This window comes from Doryrhamphus excisus, linkage group LG10, assembly GCF_037039965.1.
Source record: "Doryrhamphus excisus strain RoL-2023G ecotype Guam linkage group LG10, RoL_Dexc_Guam_v1.1, whole genome shotgun sequence".
Lineage (NCBI taxonomy): Eukaryota > Metazoa > Chordata > Actinopteri > Syngnathiformes > Syngnathidae > Doryrhamphus > Doryrhamphus excisus.
Genome location: NC_136366.1, coordinates 9390737 through 9408703, shown reverse-complemented (window position 1 = coordinate 9408703; position 17967 = coordinate 9390737). Strand labels below are relative to the sequence as shown.

General features: G+C 45.6%; 1 protein-coding gene across 8 annotated transcripts in view; it reads right to left on the bottom strand.

The window, feature by feature from the left end:
* cdk5rap2 (CDK5 regulatory subunit associated protein 2) overlaps window positions 1-13560 on the bottom strand; it is a 36752-nt gene extending 23192 nt beyond the window's left edge. For 5 of the 8 annotated variants that reach the window (XM_058049838.2, XM_078794007.1, XM_078794008.1 and 2 more), the window contains exons 1-26: window positions 11536-11776; window positions 11277-11447; window positions 11095-11205; window positions 10877-11014; window positions 10608-10787; window positions 10336-10530; window positions 10054-10245; window positions 9719-9842; window positions 9502-9641; window positions 9302-9418; window positions 9079-9222; window positions 8888-9000; window positions 8673-8812; window positions 7514-7654; window positions 7341-7438; window positions 7124-7258; window positions 5907-6002; window positions 5665-5816; window positions 5300-5582; window positions 3824-5216; window positions 3603-3704; window positions 3158-3276; window positions 2741-3087; window positions 2430-2650; window positions 2244-2295; window positions 150-304 (exon numbers count right to left, since the gene is read on the bottom strand). In XM_058049838.2, the coding sequence (XP_057905821.2) occupies window positions 150-304; window positions 2244-2295; window positions 2430-2650; window positions 2741-3087; window positions 3158-3276; window positions 3603-3704; window positions 3824-5216; window positions 5300-5582; window positions 5665-5816; window positions 5907-6002; window positions 7124-7258; window positions 7341-7438; window positions 7514-7654; window positions 8673-8812; window positions 8888-9000; window positions 9079-9222; window positions 9302-9418; window positions 9502-9641; window positions 9719-9842; window positions 10054-10245; window positions 10336-10530; window positions 10608-10787; window positions 10877-11014; window positions 11095-11205; window positions 11277-11447; window positions 11536-11727 (5251 nt within the window). In that variant the 5' untranslated portion in view covers window positions 11728-11776. Of the gene's footprint in view, window positions 1-149; window positions 305-2243; window positions 2296-2429; window positions 2651-2740; window positions 3088-3157; window positions 3277-3602; window positions 3705-3823; window positions 5217-5299; window positions 5583-5664; window positions 5817-5906; window positions 6003-7123; window positions 7259-7340; window positions 7439-7513; window positions 7655-8672; window positions 8813-8887; window positions 9001-9078; window positions 9223-9301; window positions 9419-9501; window positions 9642-9718; window positions 9843-10053; window positions 10246-10335; window positions 10531-10607; window positions 10788-10876; window positions 11015-11094; window positions 11206-11276; window positions 11448-11535; window positions 11777-11832; window positions 11926-12046; window positions 12167-12245; window positions 12363-12498 lie in introns of those variants that run through there. The other 3 variants (XM_058049805.2, XM_058049820.2, XM_058049846.2) reach the window with 3 other exon arrangements.
* Between the last annotated feature and the right edge of the window lie 4407 nt (window positions 13561-17967).

Sequence of the window (17967 nt, the reverse complement as noted above, 5' to 3'; positions counted from 1 at the left end):
GGGGGGTGGAAACCTGACGCCTCGTCGCACCACAATGATCCTGAGTGGAAAAGAAGTGCTGGGACAAAGCCTGGGCTGGGCGGCCACCACTTGAAACTATGCTTACGTCAAACTTTGTTTCATATCCAGAAGAAAATACAATCACGTGCCTTGTGTGGGTGGGCTGCCACGGCAGGAGGACACCGTCCTGTCCGAGGGGTTCAGGTCAGAGTGGGAGCTGTGGTGGCTGCTGGGACTGTGACCTCTGACCTGACTCTGCAGGCTCTGAATGAGGCGGTTCTTCTCCTGAAGCTCAGTGGCCAACCTGAGGGGGAGAAAAGAGGAGCAGAAAGGTCAGCCGTGTTAACACTAAAGTCCAGGCTGGTCAGGCTTCTTGGTCAGGTGTGTCCAAAGTGTGGCGCGGGTGCCATTTGTGGCCCTTGACACATTCTAAAAATACAATTTGACAAGAAAATAGCAGCAAAAAAACAGCAGTAATTTTACAAGAATAAAGTAATAATATTACCAGGAAAGATGATTTTAGTAGCATAAAAAATCCAATATTTTTTTATTTTATTTATTTAAGTAAGAATCTCATGAAAAACAAAACAAAATAAAATTATGTTGTGGAAAACGTTACAATGCTACACGAATAATTCCAAGAGAAAATTTGAAAGAAGAGAGTTGAAATAGTTGGGAAAAATTATTTAATTAATTAAATTTTTTTAATAAACTGTAAAAAAAAAACAACAAAAAAATACTGAAAAGGCTGTAATTTTATGAGAATAAAGTCCAAACATTAGGAGAACATGTTGTAGAGCGACTGTAGACACTGCCCACAGGCATCAGCGCAAATGTTTCTGACTGAGACACTCGAGGGAAGTGGCTCAACAGAGATAAGTGTGAAATACCTGGTTGCAACTTGGTAGTATGCACTTCCGAGTGCACACTACCTGCTATGCACTTTGTAAGCACACACTACATAGTAAGACTGCACGATTTTAGAGCTGAGCTTAGACTGAGATTGCAATTCTCTGGGATGATTGTGTTAACACACACACACACACGTAATAATTAAGTTCGTATGTATATACTAATGATAATAGGAATAATATATTGAAAGATTATAAAGATTCATAAAGCCCAAAACATGGCATCACTCCACAGTACATGCAAGTGTAATATAAAGTACAAGCCCCCCCCAAAAGTCCATTAATGAATCCATTCGCAGCGGAGCCTCAGTGGAGCTACATAATCCTCCCTGGCCGACAGGGAGAGTGAGGAGGAAGGGTTGGCCGTCATGTGAATGATGACAAATACAAAGTGCAACATCCTTGTGTAAAATGAAAGCGTTGGTGATTCAGCTCAAAGAAAAAGAAGAAAAGAAAATGGTCGCCATTTAGAAATTGTGCAGCCCTGCTACATAGTGTGTATTACTAACGGTGCACTACAATACACAAAGTGCAAGGTATTATGTCCACACAGCAAACATCATGCCCCACTCACAGGTCCAAACGCTCGCTAGCGCGTTCGGCCATGATGACATTGTGTCGGAGCAAGAAGACAACGTGACGCCGCAGTCGCTCTCGCTCGCCCTCTAGCTCCTGACGCAGATTATCGATGTCCTGCTGGATTTGAGCGGGGCTGTCGGTCGGCCCGTGCGCACTACAAATAAAAACATGCCATGTCCTCGATACAATAACATCCCCTGACGGTGATGCCTGACTGATTATTCTGTTGTTGTCCTGATGCGTAACACAGCAGTGACCCACATGTCAGTGATGCAACATCAATTGTTTTGTCAACACACACACACACACACACACGAAAGTAGGTCAACAGCCAGACCTCATTCAAACCCAAACACCCAGATGGGGTCAGAAGGCAATTAAAGGGAAGAGGAGGAGGAAGGGAGGTCATAAGGCAAACATAAAACACAAAAAATAAAGCAACTGCTCAAGCAGTGACTCTAAAAACCATCAGTCACACGTAGAATCCTTTAAAAAGAGCAACTATTTTAGCTACCATTCAATTTTTTTTTTTTAAATGGGACATTTTATATGATGTATGTTTAATTCCTAATATACATGTATACAACTGTATTTCTGTCTAAAATCATGAATCACTGCAAGTCTCCAATGATTAAACAAGCACAGTGTTACTTTATGTGTGGCGTGTGGCCTCTGCAGCCTTCAACAAATACATGTCCTACAGTGGACAGAGAGGTGTCAAATATCTACCAGTAGTGTGAAAGGTTGATGTACCTGCGGGAAAGCTCCAGAGCGGCCATGTCTTCATTATGCAGATGAGCCTCTCCTAGCCGACAGAGCAGAAAGCAAAGCCATAAAATCAGCCTGGTCTGCGTAGTAAGTCAGAACCTTCTTCCAACAAACTTATCTTTGGATTAGCCTGCGTGTTAGCTGCATATTTTCAACATCTCTGCAGTTTACCTCTGTCCAGTCGCTCCAGGATGCTCAGACTCTTGTCCAGCTGCCCTTTGACAACCTCCCCCATGGAGCAGTCCATTTCGCTGGCCTGCAGCATCTCCTGCAAGGCCCTGCTCAGCTCTCCCATCTGCCGCCGCTGCAGGGCACCCAGCCTGCGGCTCTCCTTGATCTGCTGTCTCAGCTGGGACAGCTCCCTGGCCTGTGACTGCACCAGCGAGTCCAGGCTGTGGAACCGACAGATTGAGGTCAGGGGCGAGGGAAGATCCAACTTCCAGGGAATGGGCTATTTACTGCTGTAAGTGAGAAGGCCAAACCTGGCAGGTGATGTAGATCGGCTGCGGGTGTGCTGCAGCTGCTCCTTCATGCTTTGGTTTCTCCCTGCTTCTCTGTTCATCTCTCCATCACCCTCTTTCTCTCGCATCTGCTCCCGACTGGGTCTCCTGTCGTGGCTGCGGCCTTGTGGTCCGTCCTGATCCAGTGACTGGTCAGAGGGGCTGGCCACAGGGTCACAGGAATTCCTCCGCAGGAGACTTTGCATTTGGAGGATGACTTTGGTCTGACTTTCCAGCTGGACCTTCAGGTCTCGCACCTGCGTTTGAAGCTGAAGCGGGTCCTCTGAGAGGCTGTAGTCTTCGTAGGCCTGCGGGCTCTTTAGACTGGCCTGAAAACACACAACAGAATTTACGTTTGCTATTTGAATTCCCACAGAGCCGCCATGTGTTATAGACTACCTTGGCCGAGCTCATGGTGGGGGAACTTGGGTATGGAGTGCTGGAGGTGGAGTCCAGATTTTCAGTTGAAGAAAAGTGGGCCTGCTCGAGAAGACCGGGTTTCACAGCCACCTCTGGCTCTGGACATGTGAAAAGGAAGGGGCAGGAAGAATCAAAGAAAAAGGTTTGTAGAGACACAATATTTTATAAGTAGAAGATACAGAAGGAAAAGTGAAAGTTATCGGGTGCTGATAAAACATCCAAAACATGCAAGGAGCCATCCATGCACAGCATTGCATGGTATTAAAAAGTGCAGAGGAGAAAGACCACGCTAAAACCAGAAGAAGACACCGTGAGGTTAGGAGGGAGTTATGTTGCAGCTTCTGCTCACCCCCCCATGCAGACCATTACAGAGTCCACGCGAAGGTGTGTGAGATTAGTATCCACTCAGCAAAAGAGGTCTAACCTGTGCTACTGCTCTCTTCCCTATCGTTCTCACTCTTGCCTGTTGTTTCGTAACCCAGGTCCTGCCAATCCACCTGCACACCTTTGTCATCCTTCTCCAGAGCTGGGTTTGGAGGCAATGTTTACGTTAAGTTATCAGATCAGCTCACGGTTTTGTCCTTCACGTGATGATCATGGCTAATCTAAGGAAGCAAGTTCAAACGACAACAGCGGGTGTGTTACCTTTCCATGCGGTATGAGGCGACGGTGTCTTAGTGACCACGGATTGGGCTGTGGCAAGTTTCTCCTCCAAGTTTTTGTAGGCTTTTTTTTTCTCCCTCAGTGCCTTGTGGAGAGTCTCCAGTTGGACCTGAACATTAGGCGGTAATCCCTTGGCATCCGGCAAGGCTGCATGGGCCCTCTCCTCCTGAAGGGAGGCCTGGAGCTCACAGATCCTCTGAGAGTGATCAGTAAGGACCTTACACAGAAGCTGCAGGTTGCGATGGAGCTCTGGGTGGAGTTGTGCCGATGCAGCGCTGCTTGGTTGAGTGGTTTGGGTCCGGTGCTCTAGTGCTTGTCTCGTTTGCAGAGCTTTCTGGAGGTTGTCCAAATGCTCATGTATGTCAGCAGCGGTCGAGGAGCTGGTGTTTGTACCGTGTGCTGCCAGAGAAGCGATGACAGATTCTGTCGAACTAAGACATTTTGCAAGAACTTTGGTCATTTCATTATTTAAAATTTGACAACTTTCTCGTGCCACTTCCTGATCTCTCAACTCTTTTTCTTTGAATGATCCTGATGCTATTTGTGTAGAATTACGAGAAGCATTCAGTCTGCCCTGGTCACAGAGCACTTCCTGCAAGGACAGTGAATGTGGTTGTAGGTCGTGCGTAGAACCCTCACTTCCTCCAGAGACCGCTCTCTGACTGTCCTTGTGTGACGCGGCATTCACTGCCTCTATCTTTAAACACAGATCTCTGATTTCTGACTGCTTTTCCTGGCTGGCTGACGACACGATGAGTTTCTCTGCCAAGTTCAAAAGTTGTGTAAGGTGGTTGTTGAGATTGTCCTTCTCTTGTAGTTCTTTCTGTAAGGCCACACATCTGCTGTAGAAGATGGCATCGGATCCCACAGAACCGGAGCCTGTGCCCGTACTGCCGTGTGGTCCACACTCCCCCTGGCTGTCCAGACTACAGGCAGTCAGATACGCAATGGTGGATTCTGCAGCTTGCAAAGCTTCCAAGTACTGGCAATTGAGGCGGTCCTTCTCCTGGAGCTGAGCGTGAAGCTCCTCCCAATCGGCCAGCTGCTCGCTGAGCTTGCTGATCAAGGACTCTTTTTCCTGGCACTCCTGGTGAAGGAGTTCCAGCTGGGTAAAAAGAGCAGAGCTGGCCTGGGTGCTATCCAGCGTGGGTGTGGCTGGACAGCCGTTCTCACAAGTGGGGCCGTTGGAGGATGTGGGGCAGGTGCTTTGCTGAGCCGACGTGGTGGAGTCTGCAAACAGTTGCTGGCCAGCTTCGCCATGAAAATGTTGGAGCCCATCTGTTCTGACACAATCAGAACCTCTCTCTGAGTTTGGGCTGCTCCAAGCTTCTGTTCTCTGTCTCACTGGGACGGGCAGGCGAGATCTTGTACTGGCCTAAAAGGTGAAATAGAGAAGTTAAAACACAGACCATGAAATCGCATAAAAACAAAGCACTCTGACTACAATACAAAACCTACCCTGTGCTTTGAAATCTTGCTGTGATCATTAGCTTCCTCTGTGGTGACAGGGGTGCCACCATGAATGGCGATCTTCTCATCTTCCTTTGCCAGCCTGGTGACCTCAGCTTGGACTTTAACTGCAGGTTGCAAACTTTCTCTGCTCCGTCTTAATTCAACCTGCCCGTCGCTGCTGTTCCCTGAAGCGTCTCTGCTCTCTTTCTCTTTACTCTCAGTGGACTTCTGCTCCTTCAGCAGGCCTTGCAGTTGCACATTTGCAGCAGTTAGCCTGACCACTTCCTCTCTGTAACATGCAATGCGTTAACAGTTTAGGCAAGTGCATACTCAGTGGAGGCCAGGTATGGATAAACAAAACAAAGACCCACTTTAGGTGCAGGAATGATGCAGCGTCACAGTCAGTCAGCTGGGATTTAAGGGTTGCTCCATCTTGGGTAGTCTCAATAGTGTCTGCATTGGCAGAGTGAGCATGCTCTCTGCTCTGGCCAAGGCCGCTGTCCACACTCTCATCACCTAGGGGCTACACAAGGTAAAAAAAAAAATATATATATATATAATTATAGCTACGGTGAGCCCTTTTAAGCAAAATTCTGGTCATTTCTGAACGCACCTTCCCCTGTTTGATGTCCGTCTGACATGAACTGTCTCGACAAGACCGCTGCGTTGCGTGACCTAACTGCGGCGTGTCCCTCGTCCCCTCTAGCTGCTAGAGTCATGGGATGGGAGGCGAGTATGACATACGTGACTCGATAAAAAGAAAACTCAATGAGGGAACAGAAGCCAAAAAACACTGCAAAGCGACAGCGGGATGGCGTGACGTGTCTAATGTGGCATGGCGAAGAGAGACCGTTTCATGGGTACACAAAGATAGAGAGACAGGGCTGGTTAGGAACAACAGAGGAAAGAGTAAAGAGGACTTTTTTTTCTACAACACGAAATCACACATACAGTAATATTAAGATAGCAAATTCAAGACATGCTGCATTCAAGACGACTGGGAAGTTTAATGCCGACATACTATATAAGCAATACGGTCAAAATTCATTTTACATTCCACTATCGGTTTTAATATCAAAAATGCTTTAAGATGCATTTAGCAGAGGTGGGAGCATGTCAGTGTTTTTGCAAGTCTCAAGTCCGAAGTCATAGGCTCGAAATGTGCCTGCAAGTCATAAACACTGTTTCGTGTTTATAAAATAAATAACATGTCATTTTAACAATGTAAAACTATTACATTTAACAAATACCACGAATGCCTTGCTTTCGTTTTATTCTTGTTTTAAATAAGATCAGTGACTTACAGAAAAAGTGCTGGCGTGGCACTCACGATTTAGTATGTAATGCCCACACTTGTTGTTTGCTCATAAATTTGATTGGATGCATTCAGTGAGGCAGAAAATGCGTTGTCTTGCTGGAAATTCCCTAATAATATAATTAAATAAAAGCCATTGATGTCAAAGTCCAAGTCGGGTTGCTAATTTTTGGATGATATCATCAAGTGGAGTCCAAAGTCATCAAAATTGGCACTGGAGTTCACACCTCGTATAATTAGTCGACAGCGTTGTGTGCGTTGCCTCATTTTCCCAGACTTGACAAATGAGAACTGTGACTTTCAATGTTTAATCTCAACAATTCCCAGTTTTCTAGAATGCAGCACCATAAGTTAGACACAGCAGAGGTTCAGTTAGGTTGAAAGGTTAGACAGGAAATCCTAAAAGGTGGATTTTATGATGACTGTGTCGTTACTAAATGTGGTCATACAGTGCCATAAGGTGTCTTATGCTGTGAGATTTAGCAGAGAACAACTCAGTATCTGTGCCCTCTAACCTGGTTCCAGGGGCGACCACTGGCCTCCTTGTTGAAGACATCATTATGGTCGACCTTCTCTAGTGATGCCAGTCTGCTCTGCAGCTGGCTGTTTAAAATATGAAGTCTGCTGACGTAGTCCTCCAGTTCCAGGACCTAATGACCACAATGTCAGACAAAACACAAGTTTGAGATGTTTTTTTTCCAAGTCATATTATAACTTTAAAAATAAATTCACCTTCTGTTTGAGCTCTTGAGGTGAGCAGTCATCCTGCCCCTCCCCCACACAGATACTCATATAAGAGGTCTGGTCGCTGATGAAACTCAGCGTGTCAGCTGAGGCAAAAACATTGGAGTTGTGATGATGTCGCATGCCAACCTTAAACACCAAGTGCATTTTCTTGGTCCTACCACAGTCGTTTGCCCCGCCCACTCCACCTCCACGGTTCTGGATGGCCCCCAAGCGGGCCTGCAGGGAGGCATTCCAGCGTTGGGCATCTTCAAGCTGATGCCGCACACTCTCCAGTTCTTTGGGGTCCACTGCGCTCAGACCTGTACATAAGAGTGTAAGACTGTAAGAATGTGGAGATGGAAAGTCTACATTTAAAAAAAAAATCTACTTTTGACATAAGCGTTTAAGAGAAGTGTTTAGCTGCAAAACCAACATCAGTTCTGTAAAAAAAAAAAAAAGAAATATCTCCATTTAGTTTTGTTTTTTTTTACAATCGTTTGAAGGGTATTTCATGTTGCTATATAAATGTGAAAATGTCATGCATTGAGCAAAGCTGCACAGATGGAGGTTACATTCAGATGACCTATTTCTACACCTGCCTCACTTGTGTGTGATGACTGACGAGGAAGTGATTGTCATGCAAAAACACACAAAAAAACACACAAGCACACTCACATGTGGGTAAACTCTAAGCACTTTGGGCTTATGGGACTACCTGGGTGCACAGAGACACTTTCAGTCTCAAGGTCGTGCCCTGCTCTTACTCTTAAAAGATTAGGAAAGGAGAGTCCTGTTTAACGCTAACCCTCAGTATGTTTCTCTGGCTTGTTATATAACAAAACGTTTATAGGAGTGGATCTAATTAACGTGGCAGAAGGCTGAATCGGATGGATTAAGACCCGCAGAGACGTGACGTCAGGCACAGACAGACAGGAAGTTAACAAGCACACATGATGTTGAAAGACAGGGCAAACAAGACTTTATTCACACGTTTTAATAAATGGACAGACAGTTTGGGGAATGAAAAGTGTTACATGCAAGGAGTGATAGAGACAGCATGCACAAGCAGGTGATGAATAGCAGACAGAAGGAGCACAGATGCTAAATGAAAAAAAATCTAATTGAAGTGATCTTGTTAGCACGAGCAAACACATGAGAAGATTTTGGACAAAGATATGTGGGTGTCTCCCATGTGGTCATGAATTCATCTCCATTAAAGGGCTTCCTACCAGAACCTCACTTTAGTAGGTCTCCTAGCAACCTAATTGCTAAACATAACCCTAAATGCCCCTCCCCCCGATTGAGATCATGTGGGAATCTAAAGCGTTTGCACTGCACCTTCTCTGGCTTTTGCTCTGTCTAGCTCTCGCTCCAGGTCGTCCCTGAGCTCCTCGTTTGTCTTGATGCTGTCCTCCAGCTGCTGCCTCAGGAGCTGAACTGCTGTCAGCTCCAGCTGCAAAGCATGGAAACGCTGGGCGCTGCAAAAAGCATTCATTTCTTCAGTAAACTCATTCATGTATTCAATTTAGCTAAATCCAAGGTGGCTGCCCCACCTGTCCTGCTCTTTCACGGTTCTGACTAGGCTGGAGTAGAGCTGCTGCTCGGTCCTCAAAGCCTTGTTCAGAGCCTCATGCTCCTGCTGCAATGCAACAAGGCTGGGCAGAACCTAAAAAGGATGACATGCGTTAAGGGAGTTTTTTTCTATTCCATTAAAAAGAAAAGTGGGTTTAGATTTTAAGTTGACCTCTTTCTGGCTGTCTCCTCCAATCATGGTTCTCTCCCGCTGAGGCAGTCCAATAGGCGATCGATCCATGCTGCTGCCAATGACCCTATCCTGGCAGTGATCGCCCTGTGCCTCCCCTCTTTGAGAGAGACGCTGCTGGAGAACCTGCTCAAAGAGGACAAAGAACAGTTCAGACAGATGGAGAACAAAATACAACACTCCATCTAACAAAAGGAACCCTTACATTGATAATCTCATCTTTGGTCTCCAGAGTGGCAGTCAGGGACTCAATGTTGGCGGCCTGACCTTCACTGCGGACCTCCAACTCAGACAGCAATGACTGAAGCTCTGCCAAAGACATCTGGATAAAGAAAGTAGTATCAGTGATTAGAAAAAAAAACAAAAACAAGCAGTATGTCCAAATAATGGAGCTAAAAATAAGACCTTCAGTTCATTCTCCCTCTTTAGCGCTTTGGTGAGTGCCTCCGTTTTCTGTGCCAGCTCTTTCTTCAGGATGACGACAGTCTTTTTGGAGAGTGGAATGTTCTCCACACTGTCATCACTGTTTCTCCTGGACAGCTCAGCTGCAGCGCAGGAAAGTAACAATTCAAAAAGGTGCTGCTAACACCTACAGAAAAATGTGCAGCGAGGTGGGCGTCACCTTCACGCTCCTCTAACTTCTCCTGCATGATCTGGATAGTTTGTCTGAGTTCCAGGACGTGATCCGGCTCTTTGTCTCTCTCCACCATCAAATGGTCCCTCTCCGGACCACGCTGCAAGAGCCTCTGCAAAAAGACCAACACCCTGACGAACAAGTAATACCTTAAACCAGAAATGAAATAATGCCACCTGAGCCCAAGAGTCATTTGGAATCGGAATGGCAGGAGGGATTAGTGTTTCTGTGGGTGTTCTAATTTCATTCCGCCTCCTTAGGCTTTTACAGTAAGTCAAGCACATTTCACAGCAGAGTGCCTAGTTTATCCGGAAGAGGCTTACATCAATGAGGCTGTCTTTTTCAGCCAGAACAACTCGCAGCTCTGCAGTTTCCAAAGAGCCCTTCTGGGCCGCCGTGGAGCTTTGCTTCTCAGCAGCCAAGAGCTGCTGCTGCCTGTCGGACAGCTGCTTACTCAGTTCCTGAATCTCCTGCGAACGCTCGGAGAGCATGCGGTTGTAGTGCTCTGCAGACTCCTTGTGGGACAAACCACCAGAGAAAAAGACTGAGAGACATAGTGAGGTACAGTGGATTTGATTAAAGTTATTCGGAAGGGTAGGGCTGACCTTGAGGAGTTGGTCCTTGCTCTTAATGGTGGCCAGCAATCCTTCCACAGCACCCTCATTGTCGGCAATGAGCCTTTCCCTGGCTTTCACAGCCTCAGCCAGCATAGCCTCTGTGACCTTTAACCTCTGGCCCATCTGCTCTGCATAGTCGCGTGCTTGACTTTGGGACTGGCTCAACATGGATTCCGCCATTTCCTGCAAAAGATGGAGATGGGCATTTGAGTACAAGATGGCACAGGGAAAGTCAACAACAGTCAGGCTTGTTAGCTAACCTCCAAATCTTTAGTCTTCCCGCTGAGGGAGAGCTGCAGCTGGCTGATGATGGAGTCTTTCTCCCTCAGCGACCTATTCAGGTTGTCTTCCACGTCTTGCTTGGCTCTCTGCAGGTTCTTCAGTGTGTTTGCAAGATGCTGAAGTTCCACATCCTTCTCCTTAATCAGGCTATCAAAACTCTGCAAGGAAAGATGATTGTGAATGAGAGAATGATTGTGATGATGTGGTAACATGCATCATCAACAAGAGCCTGCAAATCATTGCTTACATTAATGGTTTCCTCATTGTGCGAAAGCAGGTTACTGAGCCTCTCCAAATCTCTCTCCTTCTCACGGAGCGACAGCTGCAGCTGGTGTATTTCGTTGTCCTTCTCCTCAATGGCTGCAAACCTCTCATCCAGCGCTTGCTGTGAGTCGGCAGAAATTGGAAACATCAGGGCTGAAAATAAGAATTGCCTACATGAGAAGATGTAACAGCGATGGTCACCTCGAGTGCTTTCTCCTTTTCCTTCAGCCTTTGGCGCAGCTTGGCGAGCACACTGTTGTTTCCTGCTGGGCTCTTGCTTTCCTCAATGTCTCTCACTATGTTCATGTACTCCTGATGATCAAAGACAATCATTAAAAGGCCAATACGTACTGTATTTTATTATTTGTGAACAGCATCGTCACCTGGAGTTGCTGCTCTTTATCAGCCAGCGTAGAAGTGAGCCTCTGGATGGTGACTTCATGGGCCTGCACCTTTCTTTTGGTTTGGTCCAACAGCTCCTGGTATTGTTGCTCCAGTGAACCTTCCCTCTCCCCCATCTCACCACTCAGCTTTTTCAGTTGATTGTTCAGATCCTGTGGGGGGAAACAACAAAGCAAATGGTTGAATAAGAACAAGAAATCTGTTTGAAAAGAAGATGTAAATGTTTTCCAGCTGTCTTACGTTTAGGGCTTTGTCTCCCTTCTTCTTCTGCTGTTGCATGTCTTCTAGCTCCACCTCCAGCTGATCCTTGGCCTGCTGTAAGTCAGCCAATTCCTGCTCCTTTCTGTCCAAGGAGCGCTGCAGCTTTTGGGCTTCGAGCACCTTGGCGTGGTGCTCCCCCTGTAGTTGGGCCAACTCGCTTTGCTTTGCCATCAGGAGAGTTTGATGTTCCTCTGCTCCCTGGGAGGTGAAACGCAAAGTATTACATCATCAGTATTACAACATCAGGCGACATCAGGCCTCAAGTCGACAACGTGCCTGATATTTCTGCATCTGAGCTTTGTGTGCCGTTTCTCTTGCTTTGGCGAGCGCATCATCCCGGTCCTCAATCTCATGACACAACTCTGCAATCTGCACAATCACAGATGGACGACGATGCATTGGCAATATAATAAGCTTACAAAAGGTACAAAAGACAAGAGAAAATTGACATTGATTGATACAGAAGAGATGATTGTAAAGAGGAACCAACCTCCTTTTCTTTCTCTCCGACAACTTGAGTTAACCCCTGGATGGTTTTGGCTTGCTTTAGGTTGTTGTTCTTCTCTGTGTGGAGTTCATTCTCTTTCTCCTCCAACTTTGTAGACAATGTCTGTTCACACAAATGATTAGAGATATTGACAAAGAAACAAAGAAACACACGACGAATGCAAAATGTTGTTCTCATATACCTTTGTTTGATTCTGGGCTTCCTCTAGTGTTTTGGTCAGGTTCTCATGGGTGCTTTTAACCTGGGTGAGCTCTTCAGTCAGCAGCTTGTTGGTGGACTCCAGACGATTAACCTCGCTCTACTCAGCAAATTCAGGAAACAAACGGGGAAAGACAATCACCACAGTTAACTTTGATTAGCATCCCTCCATCGCCCAAAACCTCAAAAATAGTACAACGTTTTTTCTTCCCAAGCAGAAGGAAGTAGTGAACTACCTCCACTGTGACAGGTGTGTATTTATCATCAAATTCCTCTGTTAGGTCATGCAGCGACTTCCACTCTGCTTCTCTGCGTACACGCCTGCTGCAGATGTTAACGTGGCCAACACTCAGCCTCTGTAGGACAGGAATGCGGCTCCCAGGAGGGACAGACACTCCGTGCTTGGTGATGCAGCGCAGGAGCTGGGTCAGGTCAGAGATCACCGAAGGATGCCGTGAGGAGCGTTGGAGGAGCAACTTAGCCTGAGCCTTTCCCCCGTCATCATCAGAGGCAGCTTTTCTGGTGACACTTGTCTTGGCTTCTCTGAGTTTATTTTTGCGTGGCGTGTCTGCAATGTCGGAGGCAAAGTCCCTGTTGAGCGACTGCAGGGATGTGGAGCGACCTTTAAATCCAGGTCTGGGAATTGCACCCTTATAGTGAACCAGGTCTAGGTACATGCTTTGAGAGCTGCAACGCGAGCCTCGTAAACCAAAGCTCTTCACCGAAGTATCAAGCCCTACAGATGACCCAATCCTCCATTTCCTGAGACCTGAACGCCCCGGAAAGACTCCTTTGCTGACAAGTCTGTCCAGACTCACACATCTCCTCATGCGGGGACCACCTCCACTCTCCCTCACTGATTGTGCGTCAGAGGGCAGGAGACATGCAGCCTCGTCGTCAAAACTAGCTGTGCCAGATGACCTGAGGGGAGTTTTGGAGCGCTGGACACTCTCGTCCTCACTCCTTTCCCGACCGGGGTTGTTTTTGTTGTAGACATGGACGATGCACTGCATTAGGTGTTCTTTCTCCGCTTGCAGTTTCTGGACTTGGCTGTTGTGCTTTTCCTGGAGCTGGCTGAGGTTAACGTCACACTGCACCACCTTTTCCAGCTGGAACACACATTTCCCACAGAGGAACTCTCCACGACCATCGCGAGTCAACTCCCAGCCCAGAACGTGGGACAAGATTATTTGTATCTTCCTCTTTCCTGACGAGCTGAAGATCCAGCGACACTGGTTGCCAACCAGACGACCACCGCACACGCGACAGGAATCCTTCATGTCCCCTTTGATAGACAGATGCCAGGTTTATCCACTTAAAAGAAGTCCAAAGTGCCTTCTCCTGGCACACAGACGGCACAATGATCTAAAGATCCTCCGCCTGCCAGCCATAGAATAGCGATCTATCATTTTCTCTCACTGCATCACTGTGAGGCACGGAGGAGAATGAATGATTACAGAGCACTCTAAGCCCTCAGCTTTAAATAATCCCTGCTCCTGCCTCTGTTCCACTCGCATCCACTGCATTTGATCAGGTCAAATCCTGTGAGGCTACTGTAGTAATCTTTGTTATGGCCAATGCCAGACCAACTCGGGAAAACTGTCTCTAAATATAAATGATCAGGTTGGAAGACGACTGTCTCTGCAGGGGACTGGTAGAGATTGAAATGACCGATCCCTTGTCCCGTGCAGTCCTTTCTCCCAGGCAGTTCATGTAAGAGAGGTGTCTTCTGACAATCAGTGTTGTCAGGTATCCCATTACACCTCAAACCAGAAGATGCCATTGGTAAAACTCCCATGGAAACAGCTACAATTCACAATGACAAACCACAGCCGTACAAGCGGAACTTTGGTCTGCTTGCAGCAAAGTGGAGGAAATACCTGGTAGTTAGTCAGGTTTCTTTTTAGTGAATAAGGTTGGCCATAAATAACTGTCTCCAGACAGCCTGTTAATCCAGCCTTAACTTGTGACCTGTGATCCAAGGCCAGCGCCTGATGGCCAACCATGAACTCGGCTCAACTAGCAGGTTTTCCACTTTCACCAGCAAGACTGCATGATGCTTCGCAATAGGCTGTTAGATTTGACACCGCAGTGAGACACATTTAGGTCATTTAGGCAGTGCTGTTATGGAAGGTGGACAACTGCAATAGTTCAATATACCGGTTTTAATGCCACTGTTAAGCAGAATAAAGAGCAGGTCTGCATGAACTTGGCATATCTGATGTTACGTATCTTGCCTTTAGTGCTGTACAGCTCCCAAAGGTTACTGAATGACAAAGACTATACTTAACAAATTTTCTGAGGAAAACAGAACAAAACAGAAGAAGATGATGCAAGAGGCTGTCATAAAAGCTCTCAATGTGGCCAGTTGCAAGGGAAAGACATACATGGGTGGAAAGGTTTAGAGAGGAGGGTGCATGCACAAAAGACACTGTATATTCAAAAAAACACCAACCTGACGGTCAGGTTGTATTTCATCCTTCTCTCTGCGTAGTTCATCTCTCAGGGCCTGATAAAGGAACAAAGTTGGAATTGTGACAAATCAAATCAAATGTGGGCTGATTGAACTGATATCATGTATTTTCTGGTTGACACTAGTGACACCGAGACCGACAACGAAAGCGAGGAAGGAATTATGAGGCTGTTCAATTCTGATGCTGACGAAGGCTACTTGTTAGGGCTGGGCGATATATATACATATTTCAAAATCAAGCGTATCATTCATATCGACAGAAAATGGATTTGATGTGGAGGTCTCATATTTCAAGATGGCACCGCCCAAGTGCAAGCTAGTTACGGCAGCTCTGTATGTTCTTCAGCATTTTTAGTGTTTTAAAAGCGGTAGAAAATGAATGAATGAATGAATTTGTACTTTATTATTTTTGGTGCCATACTGACCCCTTTCACAAATAGTAACAAGATGTTAATCTTGACACATTTGTAGCTTGACGCTCCATTGTTTACACTCAGAGCAACTGTTAGCTTGGACACCTATGGCTTTTGGCGGCCTATATACCGTGTGCACCAATCTTTTGTGAGAAATTTAGTGAATTTGGCTTAAATAGCAGTGCGCTCTATCGTCCGAAATGACGGTGATCGATTTCTCAACATATAAATGCAATACCTGAAGTTCATCGTCTTTTTTGGCAAGGACATCGGTCAGCTGTTGTACTTGATGGGATGATGCTGCATCGAGCTCTCTGTCTCGGTCCCTGCTCTGATGGAGCTCAGCTTCCTGGTTCTGTAATGTGATCTTTAGCTGCTGGATGATGCTAGTGTGGCAATGAAACAAAAATTATTGATTTATGTTGATTATCCAAACAACATCACAATAAGATTTGTCTTTGTGCGTACTTGTCTTTGTCCTGCAGAGCCAGCTGCAGCTCTTGGCCAGGGCTGGGTAAGGGAGTGATGGCACCAGGCAAACCCAGGAATTGGAGCTGCTTCTCCATGTTGATATTTTTGAGCTTTTCTTGTTCAGCTATGGCCGCCATCTTCCCCACTTCCTCCTCAGCTGTTCGCAGGCACTGACACAAAGCGAAACGTCCAAATGAGACAGTGAGTTTTAACAGTGGTAACACTAGCAAAACAACACAGTCCCCCATCCTGTACCTTTGCTTGGTGGCATAAAAAAAATACAAATATCACTGACTCACTCCTTCTAGTTCAGCTATCCTCCTGTTAAACGAGTCCCGAAGCGCATCCATCTCTCGCTGCGCTTGTTCTCTCACACGTTGCGGTTCTCCTGACTCTCGACCGGCCAGACTCTCCAATGCTTTCCTGGAAAAAACATGGCAATTGTGATTAAGTCTGCTAATGTGTTCTAAATACAACAGTTCTTACGAGGCAGACACAAGGAGCTCCTGTTTCTCTGCCATCTCCCTCTTCATTGACTCCAACTCCACCTTCAGCTCAATATTCTGTGGACAGATAATATTAAAAAGATTTTTTTTTAAATGCTAATTTTTTTAAAAATATAAAATGCTGATATTTTACATAAAGCAGTCATTGTTGATAGTCTGTAATAAATACAACACCGTTTTGAAGATGTCCTCTGTGGAGTCGTCGCATTTCTGCTGTATGCGCTCCTCCATGAAGTAGATGCGCAGCTTTAGGTTGAAGTTCTCCTTCTTCAGCGCCGTGATTTGCTGTGAACAGGGAAAAAAACACAAATTCAACACATTCACTCTTCTGGTGACCCTAATCAAATTTTCCAGTTTAGGTCGGTCCTTGCAGGTCAAGAAAACAAAGGTAAAACTAATAATGCACCTTAAAAGCAATGAACCACATGAGTTAAATAAACAACGTTGTGTGCGTCATTGTTAAAATGAATGAGGGCTTTCATGCTTGCATGTGTGCAAGGCAGACTGTGTATCATTGTGCTCGGGGCTATGAGCGGCATACATCTGGAAACGGGGGGTTGGGGGATGTAGTCTGGACCCTTCAGTAAAGCTCTAATCTGGCAGCAAAAGCCAAAATGTCTGAGGATGCATTTCAGACAAATGCTGAAATATAGCATTCACCTCTTGGACCGCTTGGGTCTGCCTCCTTCATGCACTGCTCACCACCAGATGTCCATAAATGGTCATTTGTTTTTCAGGTGGAGCAAAGCACTGGTAATGTTCAAATACCTTCTGATTAAACAATATCAACACTATGCATTTAAAGCTAACCACTCACGTTTTCATAGTCCTTCATGGTGAGAGCTTTAATGGGGGACATCTGGCCTGGAAAGGATGGTGCTGTCGGACGATAAGAAAGCATTAGTCTTTTCAGTCATCATTGAAAATTGGCCCTGTAATTATTACTTCAAATATTAATTACTAATTATTAAATTAATTTATTATTTCACTTCCTTTACTCTAAAATCTCAGTATTTAAAGCTTACTTGATGATTGTATCCTCACATTTATATGTCAATTTGATCACTGACACCAAGTAATCCTGACATAACTAATGTATTGATTTTACAACCTAAACCAGATAGTAAAATGTACTTAGGTAATACGTCAGAAGATGGTTTGCACTCAGGACTTCCCAAGGTAAAGTTTGAGGGCGCCATGTTTGAGGGAAAACGACATGCGCAGTCGTTTAACAAGAAAATTCATCGATGTGGCGCCATATGGGTAGGTCATATGCTTATCTGACTTTTTTCTGCACCTTTCCTCGTCTGTTTAAGTCAGTGTTATAATATGAAATACTCGACGTTAGCATTAGCTTACCTTTAGCCTGCCAGCTAGCTGGCTATCAACTGCAAACTTTGTGGAGGTGTTTTCGGTTGCAAAACAGGAGATTTTTATGTTTAATAAATCTGTAACGATTCATTCCTCATATATGTTATTTGTTTATTTTGGCGGTCACACAGCAGCAGTGTCCTCTAAGCCACGGGAACCGTGTGTCGCTCAAACATTTGTTGAAGTATGCCATCGACCCGAGTATTGTGGATGCTGTGGGGGAGCGGGAGTTTTTGTTTGACAAGTATTCCGTTGACCAAAAAGTGCAAATATAGGAACTGAATTGCAAAATTTCAGCAACAAGCGGGGCTTGTTCAGGCCCTGAAAATATATCAACCATGACTTAAAAGCTGCCTGAAAGGATTAGAAATTAGTTTACCGTATCTGTGGTCATATTAATGTCAAAAATATTTTACGGGAACTTTGTGTCATCAGTGATCCAAGTATAACCAAATAAACATTTCTTTTAAT